General features: G+C 37.2%; 1 protein-coding gene across 2 annotated transcripts; it reads left to right on the plus strand.

The window, feature by feature from the left end:
* The first annotated feature begins 2,574 nt into the window (after positions 1-2,574).
* LOC127802724 (alpha-L-fucosidase 2) lies at positions 2,575-21,958 on the plus strand. Of its 2 annotated transcripts, XM_052338710.1 has the most exons (10): positions 2,575-3,041; positions 3,635-3,780; positions 5,238-6,142; positions 7,777-7,909; positions 8,354-8,512; positions 13,812-14,036; positions 18,783-18,884; positions 19,012-19,147; positions 20,298-20,493; positions 21,300-21,957. In XM_052338710.1, exons 1-10 carry the CDS (start codon positions 2,834-2,836, stop codon positions 21,604-21,606), a joined length of 2,517 nt encoding a protein of 838 aa, XP_052194670.1. In that variant the 5' UTR covers positions 2,575-2,833; the 3' UTR covers positions 21,607-21,957. The 2 variants fall into 2 exon arrangements, with proteins under 2 accessions (XP_052194670.1, XP_052194671.1); XM_052338711.1 differs by lacking the exon at positions 3,635-3,780 and having other exon boundaries at positions 21,300-21,958.
* Positions 21,959-22,317: the final 359 nt, after the last annotated feature.

The raw sequence follows: 22,317 nt of genomic DNA on the forward strand, positions 1-22,317 counted from the left end.
ACACGTTTTTCATAAATCTATATTTAATTAATGACCTATAAAAATTATATTTTGGATAAGCAAAAAAATAAATAAAATATCGAAATAGAAAGTGAAAATGGGCGGGAAAAAAATTTGACGACTATTTTGTTATAATAGATATATATAGAGAGAGATATTACTCATTTTAATTATTATAATATTAATAAGTACCAAACTATTTATAAAGGCATTAATTGTACCCAGTAGGAATAAGAAGCTTGGTCCGTGTGGGATTTTTGGATTATAAGCGAACCATAATGGGCCATTTCCGGCAGCCAGGCCCGTGGCCCAAGTGATCGTCTCCCATGGGCCGTCGAGCTTTTTTTATGGGCCGGTAGATGGCTAATCTATATGCTAAAATTATACGTCGATATATTTCTTTAAAATTATCATTTTTTTAAAATGTTATTTTGATTTATTGGGCATGCAGGCCATGGCATGGCACTCGTCCCAACACAACCCATGGCTTCGGCCATGTCTAGGCATGGGACTAGTAATAATATATGACTTTGATTTTGAAAATTCTTCAAAATCAAACTATATATAATACATGATTTTGTTTCAAAATTCTTTAGAATCATACCAAATCGGACCCACACCCCCTTAATCCTTAATATTAGGGCATGTATTATATGACCTCTTTGCTTAGGTTTACTATAAATTAGTTAAAAAGTTAAAAGTGAGAAATACATAACTAATGTTTTGAATAAAATATTTAATCTGCTTGTTAGGTTATTAGCAATACTTTAAGAAGTTAAAAGCTCATTAATAAATAAAATTTCATATTATTATTACTTGAACACAATAATAAGATTTATTTGTTGAGAGATAATGGTCTTGAAACTTTAAATACTTTACAACGAATAATCTCGTCAGTAGACACATGATATTTTTTGTTTAAACATGATAATATTTACGTTAAATTATTAAAAATTACAAAATAATTTGCAAAGCTCCTAAACTAGTCAAAAGTAACTTTCATGGGGTGAATAATTATATTTTTAGATAAGATTGTTGGGAAGCCAAAACGGTCATTGATATATCGAAATTATAATTGTTATAGATAATTCTTATTCGTTACACATTTTTAAGAGAAGATTTTAAAAATAAATGGTTTAATGTCGGAGACTTTCATATGGCTTATTGGTCTTTTTTTAGTTGGAGATTACTGATAAGGGTATTTACTCAATAAAGTCTTCTAAAATCCCTTTTAACATGGTTTAATTTATCTTGCCTATGTGCCTTTGGGCTTTAAGTTTCGCGAGGTTTGGTATGGATATGCATGGCATATTTTTGTAACAAACATTATAAATTTTTCGTATTACTTATTAAAAGTATTATAAGTTTAAACTTAAATTTTACTTTAAATCACACCAAACGAAACCTTAATTAAATAAAACAAGTTTAATCAATATATTTAACTCTTATATTTGTATGTTCTTCACAATTACTTGGTAGATTGTATGGAAATGAAAATGACAAACGGATATGATACGAAACAGTAATAGAAAAATAATATTTTTAAAAAAAGTAAATAATGGCAACGCATAAATAAAAATATATAGAAAATTTTTTATAAATATTATTTTAATATAGAATAATATAAAAATAGTTACGTAATTTCAAAATAAACATAAAGTCTGTATACATTCAAACAAATAGAGATATTATCTTTATCATTCATGAATCATGATTTATTAATTAAAAATAAAATAATCAAATATAACTTGATTAGAGATGAAATTTTGTCCATCTCTAACATATTTATGGACATAAACGCATTTTTTATATTTTCATAATATTATGAAATAGTTTTGAAACCTTTTTAAATTTGTAAAAATTACTCAGAAACATTTTTTTTAATGTTTTTCAACGTTTCAATACAATAATCATTTTGAAAACACTAAAATGATGCCTTAAAGGAATTTTCGTATATCATATATTATTTAAAATTAGTTATCTTATGAGAAATACCTTAATATATGCGTTATTAAGGTATTCTTTCCTATTTTGGTAAATATCCTTGAAAACACTTTCTGGGCTGCATGTGATGACGACCATTTCGGTCGGCATGGGTTCCCACTTTGTAGATATGCTTTGACAGTTTTTTTTTTTTTATATAATTTTAATTATATTTTTAAATATATATATTTAAATTAATTTAATATTTATATTTTAACTTTTTTACATAATAAATTAAATTTTTTATTATTTCAAATACATTCTTAATATTATTGAGTGAATTTAACTCTTATATTTTATTGTGTAAAAATAAAAAAATATTTAAAAATATAAAAATTAAGTTGATTTGAAAAAAAATTAGAAGGGTGTAATTGAAATAATAAAAAAATTAAATTAAAAATTTAAATATATATAATTAAAATAATTAAAAATTCAAATGATAAAAGAAAGGGTGAAAGGAGGGAAAACATGAACTCGGCGTGCATAAATGTTTAAGTGAAAGTTGATGTGATATTTTAATATTTAATGTAAGTGATGGTCCCGCGAGGATTGTACTGTACAAGGCGGGTTGAGACTTTAAGGCATTGGCTGGCCCTCCAGGCGCTGTCTCCTCCGTTCAGTTTCACCCACCGCCTCGCTCGCAGCCTCACGCTTCTCATTAACTCTTCTTCACTTTTTTCCTTCTTGGAATCTTCTCAAATCCTCGTCACGGGTTCGCATCGTACCGGCCATTGGAGCAAGAACAGTGATAAAGAAGCAAGAAAGATCAAAAAGGATTCAACCCAAGAAAGAAGTGTTAAGAGTTGAACACGCCAAAAGCTTCCTTGCTTTTTCATTCCTTTTTGTTGAAATGGAAGACGCTGATTGGGTTGTGGTGAGTAGGCCCGCCGAGAGGGACTTGTGGGAGCCGAGCTTTGTCGGAGACGAGCCTTCGAAGCCTCTCGAGGTCAGGTTCGATGGGCCGGCCAAGCACTGGACGGACGCAGTCCCCGTCGGCAATGGCCGGCTCGGCGCTATGGTTTGGGGCGGTGTTCAGTCCGAGACTCTCAATCTCAATGGTAAACAGAACACGCGAGCGCAGTTTTGGTTTCCTATTGTTTGGTTCCCAGGAAAAGAAAATAAAACAATTGAGAAAACAATGTTCTCTTTGAGTCTTGGTTATTCTCTTTCTCACATTTTCTTGATACGTTAATGAATGCTTTCATTACAACCAAGGCTTCCGAAATTTCATGGAAATGGTAGATCGTGAATGTGGGATGAGTTCTTTTTTGTTATCATCATTATTTGTTATCTATCTGTTGTACTTGAATTGTTTGTGCGCTTTGCTCTGTTTCTTGTTCTAGTCGTGGATTGCAAATCTGTTAGATGCGTCCGTTTAACTGATCATTCGGAGAGAATTCCTTTTTGGGTTCGCATTGAATTTGTGAATATGCCTGCATTACTGATCTGATCCCACTTTGAGGAGAAAAATCCGAATTGTGATTTTTCAGATCAAGCGGGTCAATGCAAATTCAACACTGAGTCTAAATATATAATTCTTAAAACTAGAGGTTTTGAGGTAAGGTAGTTAAAAAAAAATATTGTCTACCCTCTCTCTTTTTCTCTGTACAAATGTAAAACTGAGTGCAGATTACTCGAATTCTTTTGGTAGAGGACACTCTTTGGACCGGGATACCTGGAAACTACACGAACCCAGATGCCCCAAAGGCACTCTCAGAGGTCAGAAAACTTGTTGATGATGGCCAATATGCTGAAGCTACTGCTGCCGCCGTGAAGTTGTCAGACAATCCTTCTGATGTATGCTCCTTCATGAAAATGATCTCCACTTTTCTATCTTCAATTTTCTATATAATCTCTAGTTCTCATTTTCCGTAGAAAAATTTGAAAACGCATTCAAGCTTTAGAAATGCATAAATTAATTACCAATCTAGAAAATTAGAACATATTTTAAAAAAAAAAGGAGAGATGTTTGAATTTCTTTCATGTAACTTGTGTTAGAGAAGGAGACGAAGATGATATGTGGAAAATTTTTGGAAAAATGCATATTTACAAATCTCTAAATTAATTAGGAAAACTTAGAAAACTCATGTTTGGAGTTTCTCAAGTTTGGTTCAATTTTGGAAAACTGTGTTCTCCAAATCTCCATTTGGAAAATTTTTGTATTTGAACAAATTTTCTAATTTCCCGTTTTATGTGGAGTAATTTTCTGTAAAAGTTTTCCACAACCAAACATTCCCTTACTTTCTTGTTTCCCAATGCTCCGTTGTTTAATTTTCAACACACATTCGAACCTTTTAAGTTTGCAGAATTTCAACACTTGAGCTACCAGGTAAGCTACTTGTATATTAGAGTATGTTGATTGCAGACTATCATTTTAATTGATCTTGGCATCACCCATTGAAGCACTTGGATAGCATATGCTTATGCAAAATATGCTATTATTGTAACATCTCCTCATTATACCCTTAAAAGTTAAAACACTTATGCCAGTAACAGGTTCTCATCTAAGCATGGCGAAGTTACGTGGGATTGAAACATACATGGAAACATTGAAGTTACGGTCTTCTAGAAAATTCAGGACATGGAATTTCGGGAACATGGCAAGAATGTGTCTTTGTATATCTTTATATGTCGAGTTACTTATACATATCTAGAAGAATAATTCAGAAAGTGCAAGATGATTTTCTCGCTATGTATTTCACAGTTTAAAAGCCAACATGTCAATTATCAATCATATAAGCTTGTTCCATCATTCTACAAGTTAAAATGCTGTTATGATACTCAGTGTCAGGACACATTCTTCACATTTTAGAAGCATCTGAGCTTCTTGGATGATTTGATACTTCATGCAACTTCTTTTTTTTGCTGTTTCAAGTTTTCACTCAAACAATCTCCTCAATTTTATAAGTTTATATAGTTGTTATGCCTATGCAGTGCCATTTCTGAGGCATAGCTTCAATTATAGCATCTATAAGCACATATTCCTTTGAGGCTTGTAGGTGAAACTAGAAAATGCAATTCACTAAAGATAGACAAAGTTGCTTTGCTTCCAGGCTCATTGATTGAAAAATTCCTAGATCTTTTTGGCATCTGAATTCAATTATTCAAATAGTACCTGCTTTGCTTATGATTTGGTTAGCATATTTTAATGGATCAGTATCTTGTTCCTCACTGGGATATTCTACTTTTTTATCTTGATGATAGAGCACAAAGTTTTCTGATTGTATTCTTGTAATTTTTTTGTGATGATGAAGGTTTACCAGCTATTGGGTGATATCAAGCTAGAATTTGATAGTTCTCATGCTGCATATAGAGAGGAAACCTATCAGAGAGTGCTGGACTTGGATACTGCAACTGCAAAAGTGAAATATTCTGTGGGTGAAGTTGAATTCACAAGAGAACATTTTGCCTCAAATCCAGATCAAGTTATTGTGACAAGGATTTCTGGAAGTAAATCTGGATCTCTGTCATTTACTGTATTTCTTGACTGCAAACTACATCATCACTCATATGTAAAGGGAAACAATCAGATCATCATGGAAGGAAGTTGCCCTGGTAAACGAATCCCACCAAAAGTGAATGGAAATGACAATCCCAAGGGTATTCAGTTTTCTGCAATTCTTAATTTGCAGATTAGTGATGGGGTGGGTTCAATACATATTTTGGATGACAAGAAGTTGAAGGTTGAGGGCTCAGATTGGGTTGTTATGCTTCTGGTGGCCTCATCTTCGTTTGATGGCCCGTTTACTAAACCTTCAGATTCAAAAAGGGATCCTACTTCAGAGTCTCTGAGAACATTGAATTCAATTAAAAACTTGTCATATAATGTTCTTTATACTCGACATTTGGATGACTACCAAAACCTTTTTCACCGTGTCTCTCTGCAGCTTTCCAAGAGCTCAAAGAGAGTGAGAAAAAATGAGTACTTGAAAATGAAGGAACTCTTCTCTTGTGCAACCAGTCTATATGTAGGAAGCAGTGGAGATGAGTCAGTTTCGACTGCAAAGAGGGTGAAATCTTTTCAAACTGATGAAGATCCCTCTCTAGTGGAGCTTTTGTTTCAGTATGGTCGATATCTGCTAATTTCCTGTTCCCGGCCTGGAACTCAGGTGGCAAACTTGCAGGGAATATGGAACAATGATATTGAGCCAGCATGGGAGTAAGTTTTCCTCCCTCCCCCCTCTTGTTTCTTTTTATGTTGTTTTGCATAGTTTTTTTGTGGTTTCATCTTTTGCTTCTTCCAATGTCTGTTTTGAAGGATAATTGTGTTTTCTCGATATATGTGAGGAATTCTCATATGAAATTTGGAAGGAATTCTCATATGAAATGCAAAAAGAAGTTTATAATTTCTTTTCTTATTATGTGTTTATATTAGATGCATGGATGAATATTTTATGTTTCATAACTTGAAAAAAGTGGATGCAGAAACCTTGAAGTTATATGTGATTTTCTATCCTATTTACTGGTGCACATGGCAATTTTTCACCTATTTGTGATGTGGCATCTGCCATATATACCTGACACATCAGCACAGTGCAGCCATGTGTAAACCATCCATAGAACACATTACTGGAACTGATGACTGAATTTTCCTTGGGAGTAGAGACCATCATGACTGAATGACTTAAAAAAAATTTCAACAGCACCTAGTTTGTGTATTGGTCTTCCTTCCCTCAAGAGAGACATGGTGAGGTTCTCACTGGATTTTTTGTTAAGAGTTAGGTGACTGGAAGGTCACAAGTTGGTAGCAACAGGAAGGTTGTTCATATGTGACTAGAAGGTCATGGGTTTGAGTTTTGGTGGAAACAACCTCTTTGTAAAGAAAAGGTAAGGCTACTTACTAAAATGACCATATTCCGAACCTTGCAAAGTGGGATGTCTCATGCACTTAGGATATCCTTTTTTTTTTGTTTTGTTTTGTTTTTGAAGAGTTAGGTGACTCTAAGGTCTAGTAGCAGGCAGGCCTTTAGGTGTATCAGACGAGCAACTGTATGTGCCATAGGCCTGTGGGTTGATTGCTACAGGCAAAGTCTTCCCTTGACAGTTGATCCTGCGTGGATGCAGTTTACTTGAGCTAAGGCAGTCATGCCCCCTGTGAGACCCTCTGTTCATGGAACCTTCCACAAACCTAGTTCCGGGCCTCCAAGGTTCTCTTTGTCAAATGAGAAGCACATAAAGCCTTAATCCTGAGATGGTAGCAAGTACTTTCATGCATGTGCCTTACTGCCAATTGATATAACTAAATACGCTTGAGAATAACTCAGAGAATGTGCTTCATACGTCAGGAGGTTGGATTTTTCATCCGTTACTAGATTTTTCCTTGATGCCCTTCCAGTGTCAAAAAGGTGTTTCCAGTGCATGGGGTTGCCACTTTACAACTGTCATGGGAGATTCATATTTGCACTCAACCTTTTCCTTGCTTTATTTGCAAAGAGGCTGTTTCCACAAGGTCCACAAGTTGAATTTGTTACCCTCTAGTCTCAAAAGAGGGACCTTACTGTTGCTAACAAGGCTTGCTCCCTATGCACTTCCACAGTTTGCACTTTTTTATTTTAATTTTAATTTTTGCCTTTTGATTTGGATCTAAGAATTCAGGAGGAGAGATTAGGAAAAATGAAGTTTAGTAATCACAGAAGAAGTCACATTATGTTTCTCCCTCTGCTTGATTTTATGTTAGTCATTTGATATGATGTAATTAAACCGCTTCCTGTTTGCCAAATCTTATGTAGTAAATTCCATTTCTCACATCTATTAAATTTATGTTGCTGAACATTTTCTCTTTTAACTCTCCAGTGGTGCTCCTCATTTGAATATTAATCTTCAAATGAACTACTGGCCTTCCCTCCCTTGCAACCTTCGCGAGTGCCAAGAGCCTTTATTTGATTACATTTCATCTCTGTCAGTCAATGGGAGTAAAACAGCCCAAGTAAGAATGCTTCTTATTGTATAATTATGGTCCTTACTAACTATTTGTTACTATTCAACTTTTGTTCTTATTTTTGGTATTAAGTAATATCTACGTATGCGGATATGGATATCTCAACAATTCAAACATAGCTGCTGTGAGTTATGCTCTAGTAGCAAGCCATATATTTTTGGGGAAACCAAAACAGGCTTCCTGGTTTAGCACATAAAGTAGTTAGGTTCTTTTGGCACCATATAGTTTGGATGACGTATATGCTTCAAGTGGACAAATCAATGCCTGAAACTAGTGTTTGGAAACCTATTGATATCATCCTTTGGCTAGCAGCATCATGATTTCTAAAGTTCAAGATGCTGGAGAACTGTCTGATTTGTTTTTTGTTCTCTTTTAAGTGTTTATAATCTCTATGAACACTATTTCTTTTTATTTACCCACAGAATATTGCAGGTGAACTATGAAGCAAATGGTTGGGTTGTGCATCAAGTGTCTGATATATGGGCAAAAACATCTCCTGATCGTGGCCAGGCTGTTTGGGCTTTATGGCCAATGGGTGGAGCATGGCTTTGTACTCATCTGTGGGAGCACTATACTTATACTATGGACAAAGTGAGATTCTACTCTGTTTTCTTTTCTTTGGTCTTTCTTATGCCCTATGGTTTATTTCAATTTACTCTAGTTGTTCCCATGCAATTTTCATTGTAGGAAAAGACATAAAGACTATTCTTCCAATTTTTATAGGTGACATTATCAAGGTTCTTTTGGTTAAAATCATGTTTTGGGACTGTGTTATGGCTTGCCATCTACCAACTAACTTTTAGTACTGCAAAATTGAATTTGTGTGTGAGAATAAGCTTTGGTATTATGTCCTATATTGTAACACCCTGCCTTACTCGGGCGCGTCACTATAAGGGAATTCCCGGGAATCTTTTTTTTTTTTTTCCAAAGTTCATCACGTGCGGTGCATTAAGAACAATTGTCACATGGCTTAGCATGCCTGACACATACGATGATTTCAAAAACAATCTTCACATGCACACAAGATCCCTAAAACCCCAGTCTTGCTCGTTTAATTAATCAGAACTACAGTCTTAAACTAAACGAGTCATCATATTATGTAGCAGAAAGTAATAACATAACAACACCGTGGACTACCACGATCGTTCATACATATATGGAAATAAGCATTACAACTTCAAAATGATAACAACATCTATTATGCTAAATGCTGACAGCCTTCAGCTAACCACGTCCTTGCCCTCGTATCAGTTCCTGGCTGGAACGTTGAATGTTCCAGGGGCATAACCCAGATTAGATGATAAAACATTTAAGTGATGGCATGATACAACTTACTGAATGCATGAATAACACACGAACATGGCATATACATACAAAGACAACATGCAACATGTCTAACTTGAGAAATCTCCCTGGCATACTCAACTTCCAGTGAAAATTCATTCCACACACCATTGGAGGGGTTGACCTTGCCGTGACATACTTAATCCTCGGGTGCCGATCCATGTCACTCGACCACTGGGATTAACCTTGCCCCATTCCCAAGAAGACCCCATCCCGATAACAACGATACAAAAATCAACACCTCAATGACATGAGAAAAACACGTACCATGCATCGACTCTTTCATAAATAAAACAGTTGATGCAATTTTCCACATGATCAATATGCATACGATGCCACAAATACGTGTAAGTAAGACACTTATACGATATATCCCAAGTTCTGGAGGGTATAACCGCTCGCTGGAACTGGTCTAGACACATGCAATCCTAAGCTCGGTAGGGTAGAACCGCTCATCTGAACCCACTACACACACATCAAAACACTCACAAGACAACGGTAAGACTGTAATCGAACCACTCACCTTAATTTGGAAAAAAACTGATTTTCAGCTCGAAAAGCGTGTCGTACATCGAAAATCTTGCAATTCTTCCTTCTAACAGTCAATTCGTCTCCTGTTTACCATTATGTCTATAGAAATCAATATTTCTATTTTTCTCATAATTTTCTCAATTTTTCCAAACCTTTCTTTCCTTCGAAAATTCATAATAAATACCTAACACCTAGTTTCTCTAAATATTTTTGCATGAACATCCCTAAAATAATTTTACAAAAATATTAAAATTAATTTCAAGAAAAACCTGTGCGTCACACGCCCTCATGCGCCAAGCACGTGGGTGAGGGTGGAGTCCGGCGTTCATATGCGCGGACTGTCTTCTCTAGTCGTCTTCTCCGATGATGGTCGGCTCTGATGGCCGTTCTGATTACAGGGTCTTGAAGCTCTCCTTGAGGTGACCTTGATGGAACCCTTGCAAGTTGGAAAAACTCACTAGAAAAGGCCTTAATGGCCGGTTGCAGGTTGCGACTCCGGCAAGCCTGATTTTCCCGCGAACTTGCTAAAAACCCACTAAACCTATACCAAACTCTCCAGATTTTCTCCCCACAACTCAAAAACTAAAGCCCCTTATTCCTAAGGCTCGATTCAAGCTAAAACGTGGCCGATTTCCTTCGATTTTGATTTGAAACTCTCAGCCTTTTGAACCTTATTTATATCCGATTTCCACCGGATTTTTGACCATTCAAAAGCTTTCCTTGTTGCCAAGCTTCGAATCCTCATCATATCAAGCCTCAAATCGAGCTAAATGGTGACCAAATTGCCTCGAAATTTTTGGCCAAATTCCGATTATTTTTAAAAATTGATTCTCGTCAATACACCGTCGATCTCGGCCAATGGCTAGGTCCATTCGAACCATCATGGCCTGGAGCACATCCTGGTGCCGTAGTTTCGACGACGGCCTTCGCAAAGTTGGCCGGTGATTTGCAAGTTTCACACCTAATTTTCGTTAATTGCACTTTCACCCTTTAATTTTTGATTTTTCATGTTTTTGCCCCTATCTCTCAAACCCTAGACTTTCCACTTATTCCATTAGAACCCACAAGTTTAGGATGTGTCACTACACCCTTGAAAGTCTAGAAAAACCCTCGTTTTGATCACCCTTTGTCAGTTTTTAGATTCTGCACTTTGGCCCGAATGCCCCTAACGTGTAATTTCAACCCAAAACCTTTGTAAATCTCTTGTTTTTGACATCCCATGACTCTTTGAACATTTTTACCCTCCAAGTTTCGTCTTGGTTTGGTCACTTACCTTTTCGTTCAAGTTTTGGAATTTACATGTTGGCTCGAAACTTTGATAAATTCCATTTTGACCCCAAAATTTCAAAAAATACCTTTGTTGGTTTTGTGTTTCCTAATGAGGCCCAAGGCTGTGACGATTTTTTCGGGTGAGTTTTATCTTTATAGGCTTCGGCCCCGGATTGAAGAACCCAAGTTCGTCACTACTTTTAGGCAGCCCATTTTGGAAGTCGGGCCACAAGCCATATTCCCACTTTAGAGGAGAAATGGGTCTTAGCCCATTTTGCTCAAGTGGGGGGAAGCCCACTGTTCTGAGTCCGAAAGCCCATTATCTCCTAAGCCCTAAGCCCTAAGCCCATATATAAAAGGCCCTTTGTGAGGCCCATTCTCTTGGTGTTCCCCTCTTTCTTGGCCGAACCCTAACCTCTCTCTCTCTCTCTCGTTTCCTTGCTTGGCCGATTGCTTCCTTCATGGTTTCTTTTCGCGGCTGATCTTCGATGGCTCCGTTTCCATGTCGGTTCGATGCTTCTTTGCATGTTGAGAGACAACATCTATCCTTGTTGATCTTGGCCGATTTGTTAGTGATGCGTGTGCCTTATTTAGGGGGGGTTTCGACCATTCGTTCTTGGGTAAGCTTTTCTCTTTGCTTTGTGCTTTATACCCTCTGTCTTTGTGACTGATCGACCTTCTGTGGTAACCTACCTTGTGTGGCTTTGATTGATTGGGTGAGAGAGGGCTTCGTTTGTGTTCGGTCGAGAGGTGTTGGGGCTTTCTGGGTTTTCGGTTTGAGGGTTCCGTTGTTGCTTGTGGTTCCTATTCATTGGCGTTACCAAAGTGGTGAACGGACTCACAGATCTGAGCCTTGAACTTTATTTAAGCAGGGAGTTTTTACTTCGTGTTCATCTTCTTGTTGTTGTTATCGGTCCTTTGTGTATTGTTCTTTATATTCGATTAAATCTGGTTCGATGTTATTGCACTAACCCTACTGTTTTGTAGAGATCTTCTGCAACAACCTTTGATATTAACTACTGGGTATTACACATTTTGCTTATTTGTCTTCTGGTGTGGAAAAAGCTAGATATATGTACAAGCATAAAATTTAGGTGTGAATGTTGTCCTAGTGCTGAAAATGATATGAATTATCTGTGAAACAATGAAGTTTTTTGCTAGTTGAACTTGAAATTTCAGCGCAACATTTATGTGATGTGTTTGATAATTGCTCTAGGGAGACAATAGAAGAGAAAGGTAAAGGCCGTGAAAAAGAAGGATGGGTAAAATGAAGAGTTCTCAACACTCCATTATGGTGTCTTATTTTCTCCTTTTGTTTTGATCTATCCACATGTTAATCCATTTGATAGTAGAATGTATGGGAGTGAAGGAAATTGTGCTAAGCAGTTAAGAATTATGGTTGTGCGAAGGAGATGGATGAAGACAAAGCAATAAATGTGCCGAGTAGTTAACAATGCTTCTTTCCTCATAGGATTTGGTTTTTGTAAATGGATAAGGATAAACACAACCCAAAATGGTTTGAATATTTTAGAATCCATTAACTAATGGGATTAAATCAAGAATGCCTCTCTAAGTCAATTATCCTCCTGGCACCTGAATGCCAATGCTGATGATGTGCTAAAGGGAGTCTACTCAAGGCAATGAGCCATATAACCCTAGCATTTCTGGTTTGTCTGTTGTGGTATTTGGTACTTTGCATCACCTTCTGTTGAAGAGATGCATTTCTCCAATTTCTCTATGTCCTAATCCATTCTGATGAACTAATGGATGTGCTGAAATGTTGGCGAGATTAGTATGCTGGGTACTGGTTCGGATGACCTCCAAACCTGTTTTATCAAATGATTGTCTGCGTCCCAATGCAAGGATGTGCCTATTACGTGATAATATCTCCTTGTCTACAAACCTAAGATATTAATCATAGATGCTATGGGGATATCTTAGATGCATATACTTGTTTGTAGACTGCATACAATTTTGTATATGCTTACAGTTGAGTGCTATTATTGTATGAAGTATGAACAACAGCAGTAAATCCACAGTCAAGAGTCTTTTACTCCATAGTTCTGTGTTTTTTCCTCAGAGTGTGATGTGAGAGATTTAGATGAATGAGAGCCTTTTTCAACTCATATGCTATATCCTCTCTATGACCTGTCCATGCATAGAAAGAATTATCATGGCATCCATGTATGATTTTTCAGGTTCACATCTGGAAAGGCACGCTTTTGAATTTCTTCCCCTTGTGTGTATTCTTCCAATGACATTTGATCTAACAATTCCTATTTATAGGATTTTAAATTGCATTCCATTGATAATTATTTTGGAGCTTCAAATTTGATACTTAAATCACTAGAAGTTCTTACATTTCCACCTAGAAGGCTCTCCTAATGAGACTTTGGATCGGATTATTGCATCATACACCGGTTGAAACTTGAAATTATAACTTTTGAACAGAGAATGTCCCTGCATAAATTCACTTTATTAAGACAGTTGAGAATTTATTTTTCACTCCCAATCAGAGCAATTCTCCAGTTACACATCTTTGGAACTCTCTCTCAAATTTATTTCTCACTCAACATCAGCAAACTGCTGTTGCACATCTTTGATTCTCTCTCTCTCTCTGCGTTAATTTGGCTGCATGTTATATTATATGAATGCAAATGCATTGATCCTTTAGCTTCGTGCAGAGTTTTGCTCATAATTAAACTTCTGGAAAGATATTTACAGCTCATATTTTCAACATAATTAGGGGTTCTTGGAGAACAAAGCATATCCCCTGCTGGAGGGATGTGCTTTATTTTTGTTGGACTGGTTGATTGAAGGCCAGGGAGGATACCTTGAAACCAACCCATCAACCTCCCCAGAACACACTTTTATTGCTCCTGATGGTAAGAGTGCTAGTGTGAGTTACTCATCAACCATGGACATGGCAATCATCAGAGAAGTGTTTGCTGATTTTGTTTCTGCTGCTGAGGTAAAGGTCTAATTCTGAAAAAAAAATTTAGATTTCAATTTATCAGTTTATTAAGAAATTTTACAAGAGATGCTTAACACAAAACAGTTACTTATTACTAGCACAAATATCTCAACTTCCTCAACAGATCCCTCGTCTAAAGTTATCTGAATATGTTTTGAATTTCCTTCTTTGTAGATAACTGTTACACTATTTGTTGTTGTAGATATTGTTACTTTCCTACTTTCAAGGCCTTGTTATCTCTATCACATGTAGGTGTGTGTATATATATATACCTAAGCTCAATCAATAAACAAACAATAATTCTTATTCAACTCATCAAACCTTTTATGGTAACAGAGCAGTCTTGTGTTAAACAAGTCCTTTTCCACAACCTTCTGCCATGGCTGAAACCACATCCTCCGCTGCCAATTCAACCTCTACTGCTGCCACTCCCATTATTGCGCAGAACCCACCAAATCAGATCGTAGCAATCAATGCAGCTCCTCAGCTTCCTCTTAAACTCACCAAACTTAATTACCCCTCTTGGAGAGTACAATTTCAATCTTTATTGTTTGGCTACAACCTTGAAGGTTACATTGATGGCACATTTTCGTGTCTGCCTTCCACTATTGCAAACTCAGATGATCATAAAACTTCACCAAATCCTGCATACCGGTTATGGTGACAACATGACAGACTTCTCTTTCATGCCATTTTGGCATTTGTGTTTGACTCTATAGCACCTCTCATTATGTCTGCGGAGTCAGCAGCTGATGCATTGGGTTGCCTCGAGCTAACTTATGCGAGTAAGTCTCACACTCAGATTGTGGGACTTCAGGAGATCCTTACAAACACAACCACTGAAAATCAAAACATTGTTGATTATATGCAAACTGTGAAAAGCATCTCTGAGACTCTTGTTTTAGCAGGCTCACCGATGATTGAGGATGAACTCATTCATACCACACTTAGAGGCCTTGGTTCTGAATTTAAGGAGATCACTGCAGCAATCTGCACATGTGACTTCTCATTTCCTTTGAAGAGTTACGTGACAAATTGGCTAATCATGAATTAGCACTGGAGCGCAATACCAGCACACCTGAAAAGCTACCTATCACTACTCAGTTCAACCAATGTAGCAACAACAACAAAGGCAAGTAGTCCCATGGGAACAACAATTGAAGTATGCATTCTCAGTACGGGAGTAGACCTCCAAATCAAGGGAATGTCAATAACAAAACTTATCACAACAATGGCCATTTTTCCAATCCTGGCACTCAATTATCCAACGATCAGTATTGGCGTCCCCACTACAACAATAATCAACCATGCATTGTGTGTCAATTGTGTGACAAACCTGGTCATAGCGCTAAAACTTGCAGATCTCGCCCACATCCATTCTCAACACCACAAGCCAATTTTACGTAGAATAATCCCGGAGGTAACAACAACCACAACTGGATAGTTGATTCTGGTGCATCTCACCATATCACCTCGGACTCTCAGAATCTGTTAGTGCACTTAGAATATGGTGGTAATGATGATATCATCATTGGTGACGGTAATCTAGTTCCTATAACTCATATTGGATCCACTAATCTTGTCACCTCTAAATCCACTTTTTGACTTGACAATGTTTTGCGCGCACCTAAAATTACCAAAAACTTGTTATCTATTTCCCAATTTTGTCATCAAAATAAAACTTCCATTGAGTTCTTTCTCGATTATTTTGTTGTGAAGGATTTGAAAACGGGGGCATCACTTGCTCAAGGACCGAATAAGGGGCATGTATATGAGTGGCCATCCTCTTCTAGCAACAATAAATGCATCTATGTATTCCACACCACGCCAAGGTGGTCTATGAATCAATAGCATCTTCGTCTTGGTCATCCCTCCCTTAGAATTCTGAAAAATCTTATCTCTAATGCATTTTTACCTTGTTCAGCATCCAATCTTAGTCATTGCAATTCTTGTCTATGTAGTAAGAGTCATAAACAATGTTTGGGGTCCTAAACCAGTTGAATCTTTCGATCACTTTCGATATTATTTTGTGTTTGTGGATTATTTCACCAAGTATTCATTGCTTTATCAAATGAAACATAAATTTGAGGTCATCTCCATATTTGAAACGTTCAAAACAGTAGTTGAACATTTTTTTGATTACAAAATTACTATTGTTTACTTAGATGGAGGTGGGGACTATCAAGGTCTCATACCAACCCTTACAAAACACGGCATTCAACACTTAAAATCCCCTCCTCACACCCTTGAGTTGGTTGGTACTACTGAACAACGACATCGTCACATTGTTGAAGTTGGGTTAACCTTACTCCATCATGCTTCTCTCTTTCTCACTCGCTGGTCTGTTGCATTTCAAACTCCTACATATCTCATTAATTGCCTCCTTGCTCCAGTTCTTCATAACCGATCTCCCTTTCACGCTCTCTTCCAAAAGCCCTGAATTATCTAAAGCTACATGTCTTTGGTTGTTTGTGCTATCCTTGGCTACACCTTTACAACGCCAACAAACTTCAACCTCATTCTCGTCCATGTGTTTTTGTAGGCTATTCCACAAAGCACAATGCCTGTTGCTATCTTGATCCACAAACCAACTGCGTCTTTGTCTCTCGACATGTTGTCTTTGTCGAACAGTTATTTCCTTTCCAGGGTTATTCTAATCCCTTTCTCTCTGTTAACAACTTCTTTGTCCCTCAATGGGAACTTCTTGATTCCCCCCACACTACTTAGTCCCTACTCTAGACGCTGCTGCCCCACCTGCCTTTTCCTCGGTTCCTGCTGCACCTGTTGCTTTTGCGCCTTGCTCCTCACTGTTGCCAACAAGCAATCCGGTCAGTCCTCCACTCTCACCCCCACCCCCACCCCCACCACCACCACTTGTTCTCCCTAGTCATCCCATGTGTACTTGATTGAAAAACAACATTGTCAAACCCAATAAGAAGTATTGCTTGTCCACTACCATTCCCCTAGACCAAATAGAGCCCACTTCCTTTCTCCAAGCCCATAAGTCCTCTCATTGGTGTTAGGCCATGCATGAGGAATTTGACGCCCTTGTAAAAAACAATGCCTGGTTTTTATTCCCTCTCACCCATTGCAAAATGTTGTCAGTTGTAAGTGGATTTACAGGATTAAGTGGCATCTTGATGGCTCTCTCACTCATTATAAAGCTCGTCTTGTTGCTAAGGGCTTCCAACAACGTCTCGAATGTTGATTTTCATGATACATTTAGCTCGGTTGTGAAACTGACAACAACTTGCATCATTCTCACCCTTGTCGTCCACCATCAGTGGTCCTTCCGCCAACTTGATGTCAATAATGCTTTTCTTCAAGGGCTCCCTCATTGATGATGTCAATAATGCTTTGTTGACAGGCGCCACCCCTCACATGTTAGCAAACTCCACAAGGCGCTATATGGCCTTCGCCAAGCTCCACCTGCATGGTTTACTGAGTTTAAGGGTTTTCTTGTCTCACTTGGCTTCATCAACTCCCATTTGAATGCCTCTCTATTTATTTATCATCAAGGTTCCCTTACTTTGTTTTTGCTTGTTTATGTTGATGACATTCTCGTCACAGGCAACTTCGACTCTCTAATTGATCAGTTCATTGTCACGCTTGATCAGCGGTTCTCTCTCAAGAACCTTGGCTCTCCACTATTTCCTTGGGGTGAGGCCTTTTACATGTCAAATGGCCTTTTTCTCTCCCAATGCAAGTACATTCGGGATCTCCTACATTGCACTAAGATGCTTGATTCTACGGTGGTCTCCACACCTATGAGCTCCAATGACCCACTGCAACTGCGAGATGACAGTTCTCCTACTGATCCCACGAAATATCGTCGCACACTCGGAGCCATGCAATATCTCTCCTTAATCCGTCCAAACATCTCTTTTGTTGTAAATAAGTTATCTCAATTTATGCATCAGCCAACTGTGGCTCATTGGTTTGCTGTCAAACGGGTTCTTCGCTACCTCAAAGGCACCATCACCCATGGGATCCTCATTCACAGATCATCTTCCCTTCATCTGCATGCTTTCTCTGATGCGACTGGGTTGGTGATATAAACGATTGAACCTCTACTTCTGCCTATCTTGTCTTCCTGGGTGCCACCCCAATCAATTGGAGCTCCAAGAAGCAAAAGTCAGTTGCTCGATCCTCCACTGAAGCAGAGTATTGCTTTGTTGCTTCTTCTGCTGCTGAATTGAGTTGGATTTAAAATCTACTGGTAGAACTTCATGTTTCCATCAACACTCCTACCATTAACTGTGATAATGTGGGAACCACTTGTGTGCCAACCCTGTTTTTCATTTCCGGATGAAACATATTGCCACTGAGTTCCATTTTGCCCGCGATCAGCTTGCCAAGACCAAGCTCCATGTGTCCCATGTTCATGCTGCTGATCAGCTTGCTGACTGTCTCATGAAACCCCTGCCTCACCAACCTTTTCTTCAACAACGCTACAAAGATTGGGGTTTGTTGTGGTACCCCAATCTTGCGGGGGCATACTAGCACAAATATCTCAACTTCCTCAATAGATCCCTCATCTAAAGTTATCTGAATATGTTTTGAATTTCCATCTTTGTAGATAACTGTTACACTATTTGTTGTTGTAGATATTGTTAGTTTCCTACTTTCAAGGCCTTGTTATCTCTATCACATGTATATATATATATATATATACACATAAACTCAATCAATGAACATACAACAATTTTTATTCAACTCATCAAACCTTTTACTTATAACCAGGTCTTGGGCAAAAGTGATGATGATTTGATTGAGAGAGTCCGTAAAGCTCAAGCTCGTCTTTATCCAACAAAAATTGCTAGGGATGGTTCCATCATGGAATGGGTATGCAACAAACTTAAGATTGAATTACCAACCTCTTGTAATTTAATTTTATTTAATGCAGTAGAACAAATATATTGCTTTCAGTATGGACTGAAATAAAAACCACGTGCACCTTTACTCATGACAGGCACAAGATTTTGAGGACCCTGAGGTGCACCATCGGCATCTATCACACCTATTTGGCCTGTTTCCAGGGCACACAATAACTGTTGAGAAGACTCCTGATCTTTGTAAAGCTGCAGATTATACCCTTTATAAAAGAGGTTTGTGTCTACAAACAAATACTGGGGAAGATCATTTCATTCTTGAAGTCTCCATTCAGTTTGTTCTTTCTAGCAAAAGTTTTATTGCCTTTTTTAATTTCTTTGCCTAATTGAGCTCGTGGCATCCCCATATCATCTGTATAATTTACACCTCAGAAATATAAACTTACACAAGGATGATCTAAAATTAACTGGGAGCACTGATCAAAAGAGAGCTAAGAAGGTGGTGGTGCTTCTTTAATTGAAAAAGGTGATATGCATGCATTGGACTGTAGTCATATTCATTTTGGAGCTTATACACAGTTAAAAGAGTCTTGGCCAATATTTTCATAGCAGCAGCTTTTCCAGGGCTATTACAGGCTCTTACCTAAGATGTTCTTAGTTGTAATTCCAGCTCCCACTGGCCTGTACATACCATTCCACCTGAAAGAAGAGAGGCGATTTTGTCCCGTCAGTTTTCACTCTTCCAGTAAATCTTGGCTGTTCTGAATAAGTGCTTTGGATATTGCAATGTTGCCTGCTATTACTTGTCTCTAAAATTTAAACTAAAAAGTGATTTTTTAACTTTTGGACATTGCTAACCAATATTATTACTCAACAAAAGTATCAATTCAGCAAATTAATTAAATTAAATTAATACCCATCCTATAATTTGTGTTGAAAAAGTTTTGAATTTGTATGCGAAGTGTTTCTAGATATGTACCTTAGTGAATGCCATAACACAATAATAAGTTTTAAAAAATACAATTCTTGATAAATGTACAATTTATCATCTCATCTTAAGCTATTGCTGTCATATTTTTTTTTTTTAATGAATTTGTTATATAGAAGAGAGATGGGAGCCTCAACTGCTGTTAGGTTCCCTGCGTCTCTAGTTTTTGGTAAATTGATATATGCATTCTGGCAGTCCAATTCCCTTGAATCATAATATTGCACGACAGTGCACTGAACGTCAGGGCACCAATACATATACATATGAGAAAAATGGTATGCCAATAAGTATGTGATTTATTTATGGGTTCTAAGGACTGGAAACATATCATTGTTTTTATTCACTTCATTAATAGTATAGTTCTGAGCTTCAGTTTTTCAAGTGTGATATTCTGTATTTGTTAAAGTCGTATCGTTTTGATTTCATCTCTGGAAACAGGTGAGGATGGTCCAGGGTGGTCAACCATATGGAAAACTGCTCTGTGGGCACGTCTTCGGGACAGTGGGCAGGCATATAAGATGGTCAAGCATTTATTTAACTTGGTTGATCCTGATCGAGAAGGTGATTTTGAAGGAGGACTTTACAGTAACCTGTTCACTGCACACCCGCCTTTCCAAATTGATGCCAATTTCGGGTAAGCAAGCTTTCAATGTTTTGTTGGTCTATATCAACTTCTAATGTAGACCTTTTCCCAGCAACATGGAGTTGGTTACACAGATCCTCTTTCTCTACTTCACTATGTCAAAGGCAATAATTCTTGTTAAACCATAATTCATTGTCTTAATTTCCTTAACTTGGCTGAGCCAAGTTCATTTGGCATCTTTCATACTTGAGATTATCCTGAATGTATCTATTGTCAATTTTTTAGGGCACTCATTGGCCGTTACAGCATAAATGCAGAAATGATCTTAACTGGCTTTTCTAGTTTTTGTTCTACCTCTGCTGCACCATGGATTTATTTTCTAGCCCTATTTCCCTTAGTTTTTTTTTTTTTTTTCACGTTCATCTTAGCATTTTGATGTCAGCCGCCTTTTGCTAATATGTTAGTTTTATCGACCCTTTTAGGATGCATCTCCAACAATGTTGCCATGTGAAATCTTAGGTTGTTTGCGAGCATTCTTTTTGTATCACATTGACCTATGATAAGATACGATTCTCAATCACTTTAAGGGACATTTTTAACTGGTGAAGTCTAGACGACCTTAGTCTCATAGACATACATGAGATATATATCAATTTCTTTCAGAATTCTTTCTGTTTAATTTATGATATTTCAAGAGATTTGATTATAAGCTGTGAGAGAATGTAGCCTCTGGTGCTTGCTCTTCCATGTCATTCCCGAGCCTAGTGAAGTTCAATGCCAATGGCTGGCTCATCTTAACAGACCTTGTGAACAACTGATATTGGGAGTGATCTACTAAATAACTTTTGTGGTGCCAGTTTCTCTGCAGCAGTAGCAGAAATGCTTGTTCAGAGCACCATGAAGGAACTCTACTTGCTTCCAGCTCTTCCTCGCGACAAATGGGCAAATGGCTGTGTTAAAGGATTGAAGGCACGGGGTGGTGTGACTGTCAACATCTGCTGGAGCGAGGGAGACCTCGACGAAGTTGGTATTTGGCCAATGAATCAGCATTCCATTGCGCGACTACATTACAGAGGAATAACAGTCGCAGTGAAGCTGTTGCCTGGCAAAGTTTACACATTTAACAGCAGGTTAAGGTGCGTGAAGGCATGCCCTCTGATGTAAATGGCTGAGGTGAGATCTGATTTTTTTGAAGAGGATTTACTTTCTTGTTAGCTACCCAAATGTGAAAGAAACTCAATAACTTCTGGGTTTCTTTGCCTGAGAGAATAAACGGAGAGATCCCTCTTATTGTTCCTTTCTGCTTGTGCAACTGTCTTGTGAACAGAAGACATAATGGAGAAAAGTGAAAATGGGCAAGTTTTTACTGATTTGCCATACGATGATCACTGAAGAAGAGGAGATAGGAAGGGCAGCAAAGAATGAGAGGGGGCTGTGCATTAGAGATGCCAAGCCCGAATGTGTGACCTCTTAAGTTTACCAGAACAAAAAAAGGCATGTACGATATAAAATGAAAATGAAAAAAATAATATTTTTTTAAAAATACAAAATAAAAATATAGAAGAAATACATAAATTAAAAAAATATAAGAATTTTTTTTATAAATATAATTTTTAATATAAAAAATTACAAAAAAATAGTTATTTAATTTAAAAATAAACAGAAATTTAATAATGTATTTAAACAAATTTTGGAAAATAAAATAAAATTTAAAGTCAGTTCTGTCTCTAATTCTTTTATAGACGAAAATATGTTTTTAATATTTTTTTAAATATTACAGAATAACTTAAAAACGTTTTTAAAATTACAAAAATAATTCAAAAATCTTTTTTTAGTGTTCCTTTGAAAACATTAAAATGCACTCACGAGGAGTAT

The sequence above is a fragment of the Diospyros lotus genome, chromosome 5 (genome assembly GCF_014633365.1).
Source record: "Diospyros lotus cultivar Yz01 chromosome 5, ASM1463336v1, whole genome shotgun sequence".
NCBI lineage: Eukaryota > Viridiplantae > Streptophyta > Magnoliopsida > Ericales > Ebenaceae > Diospyros > Diospyros lotus.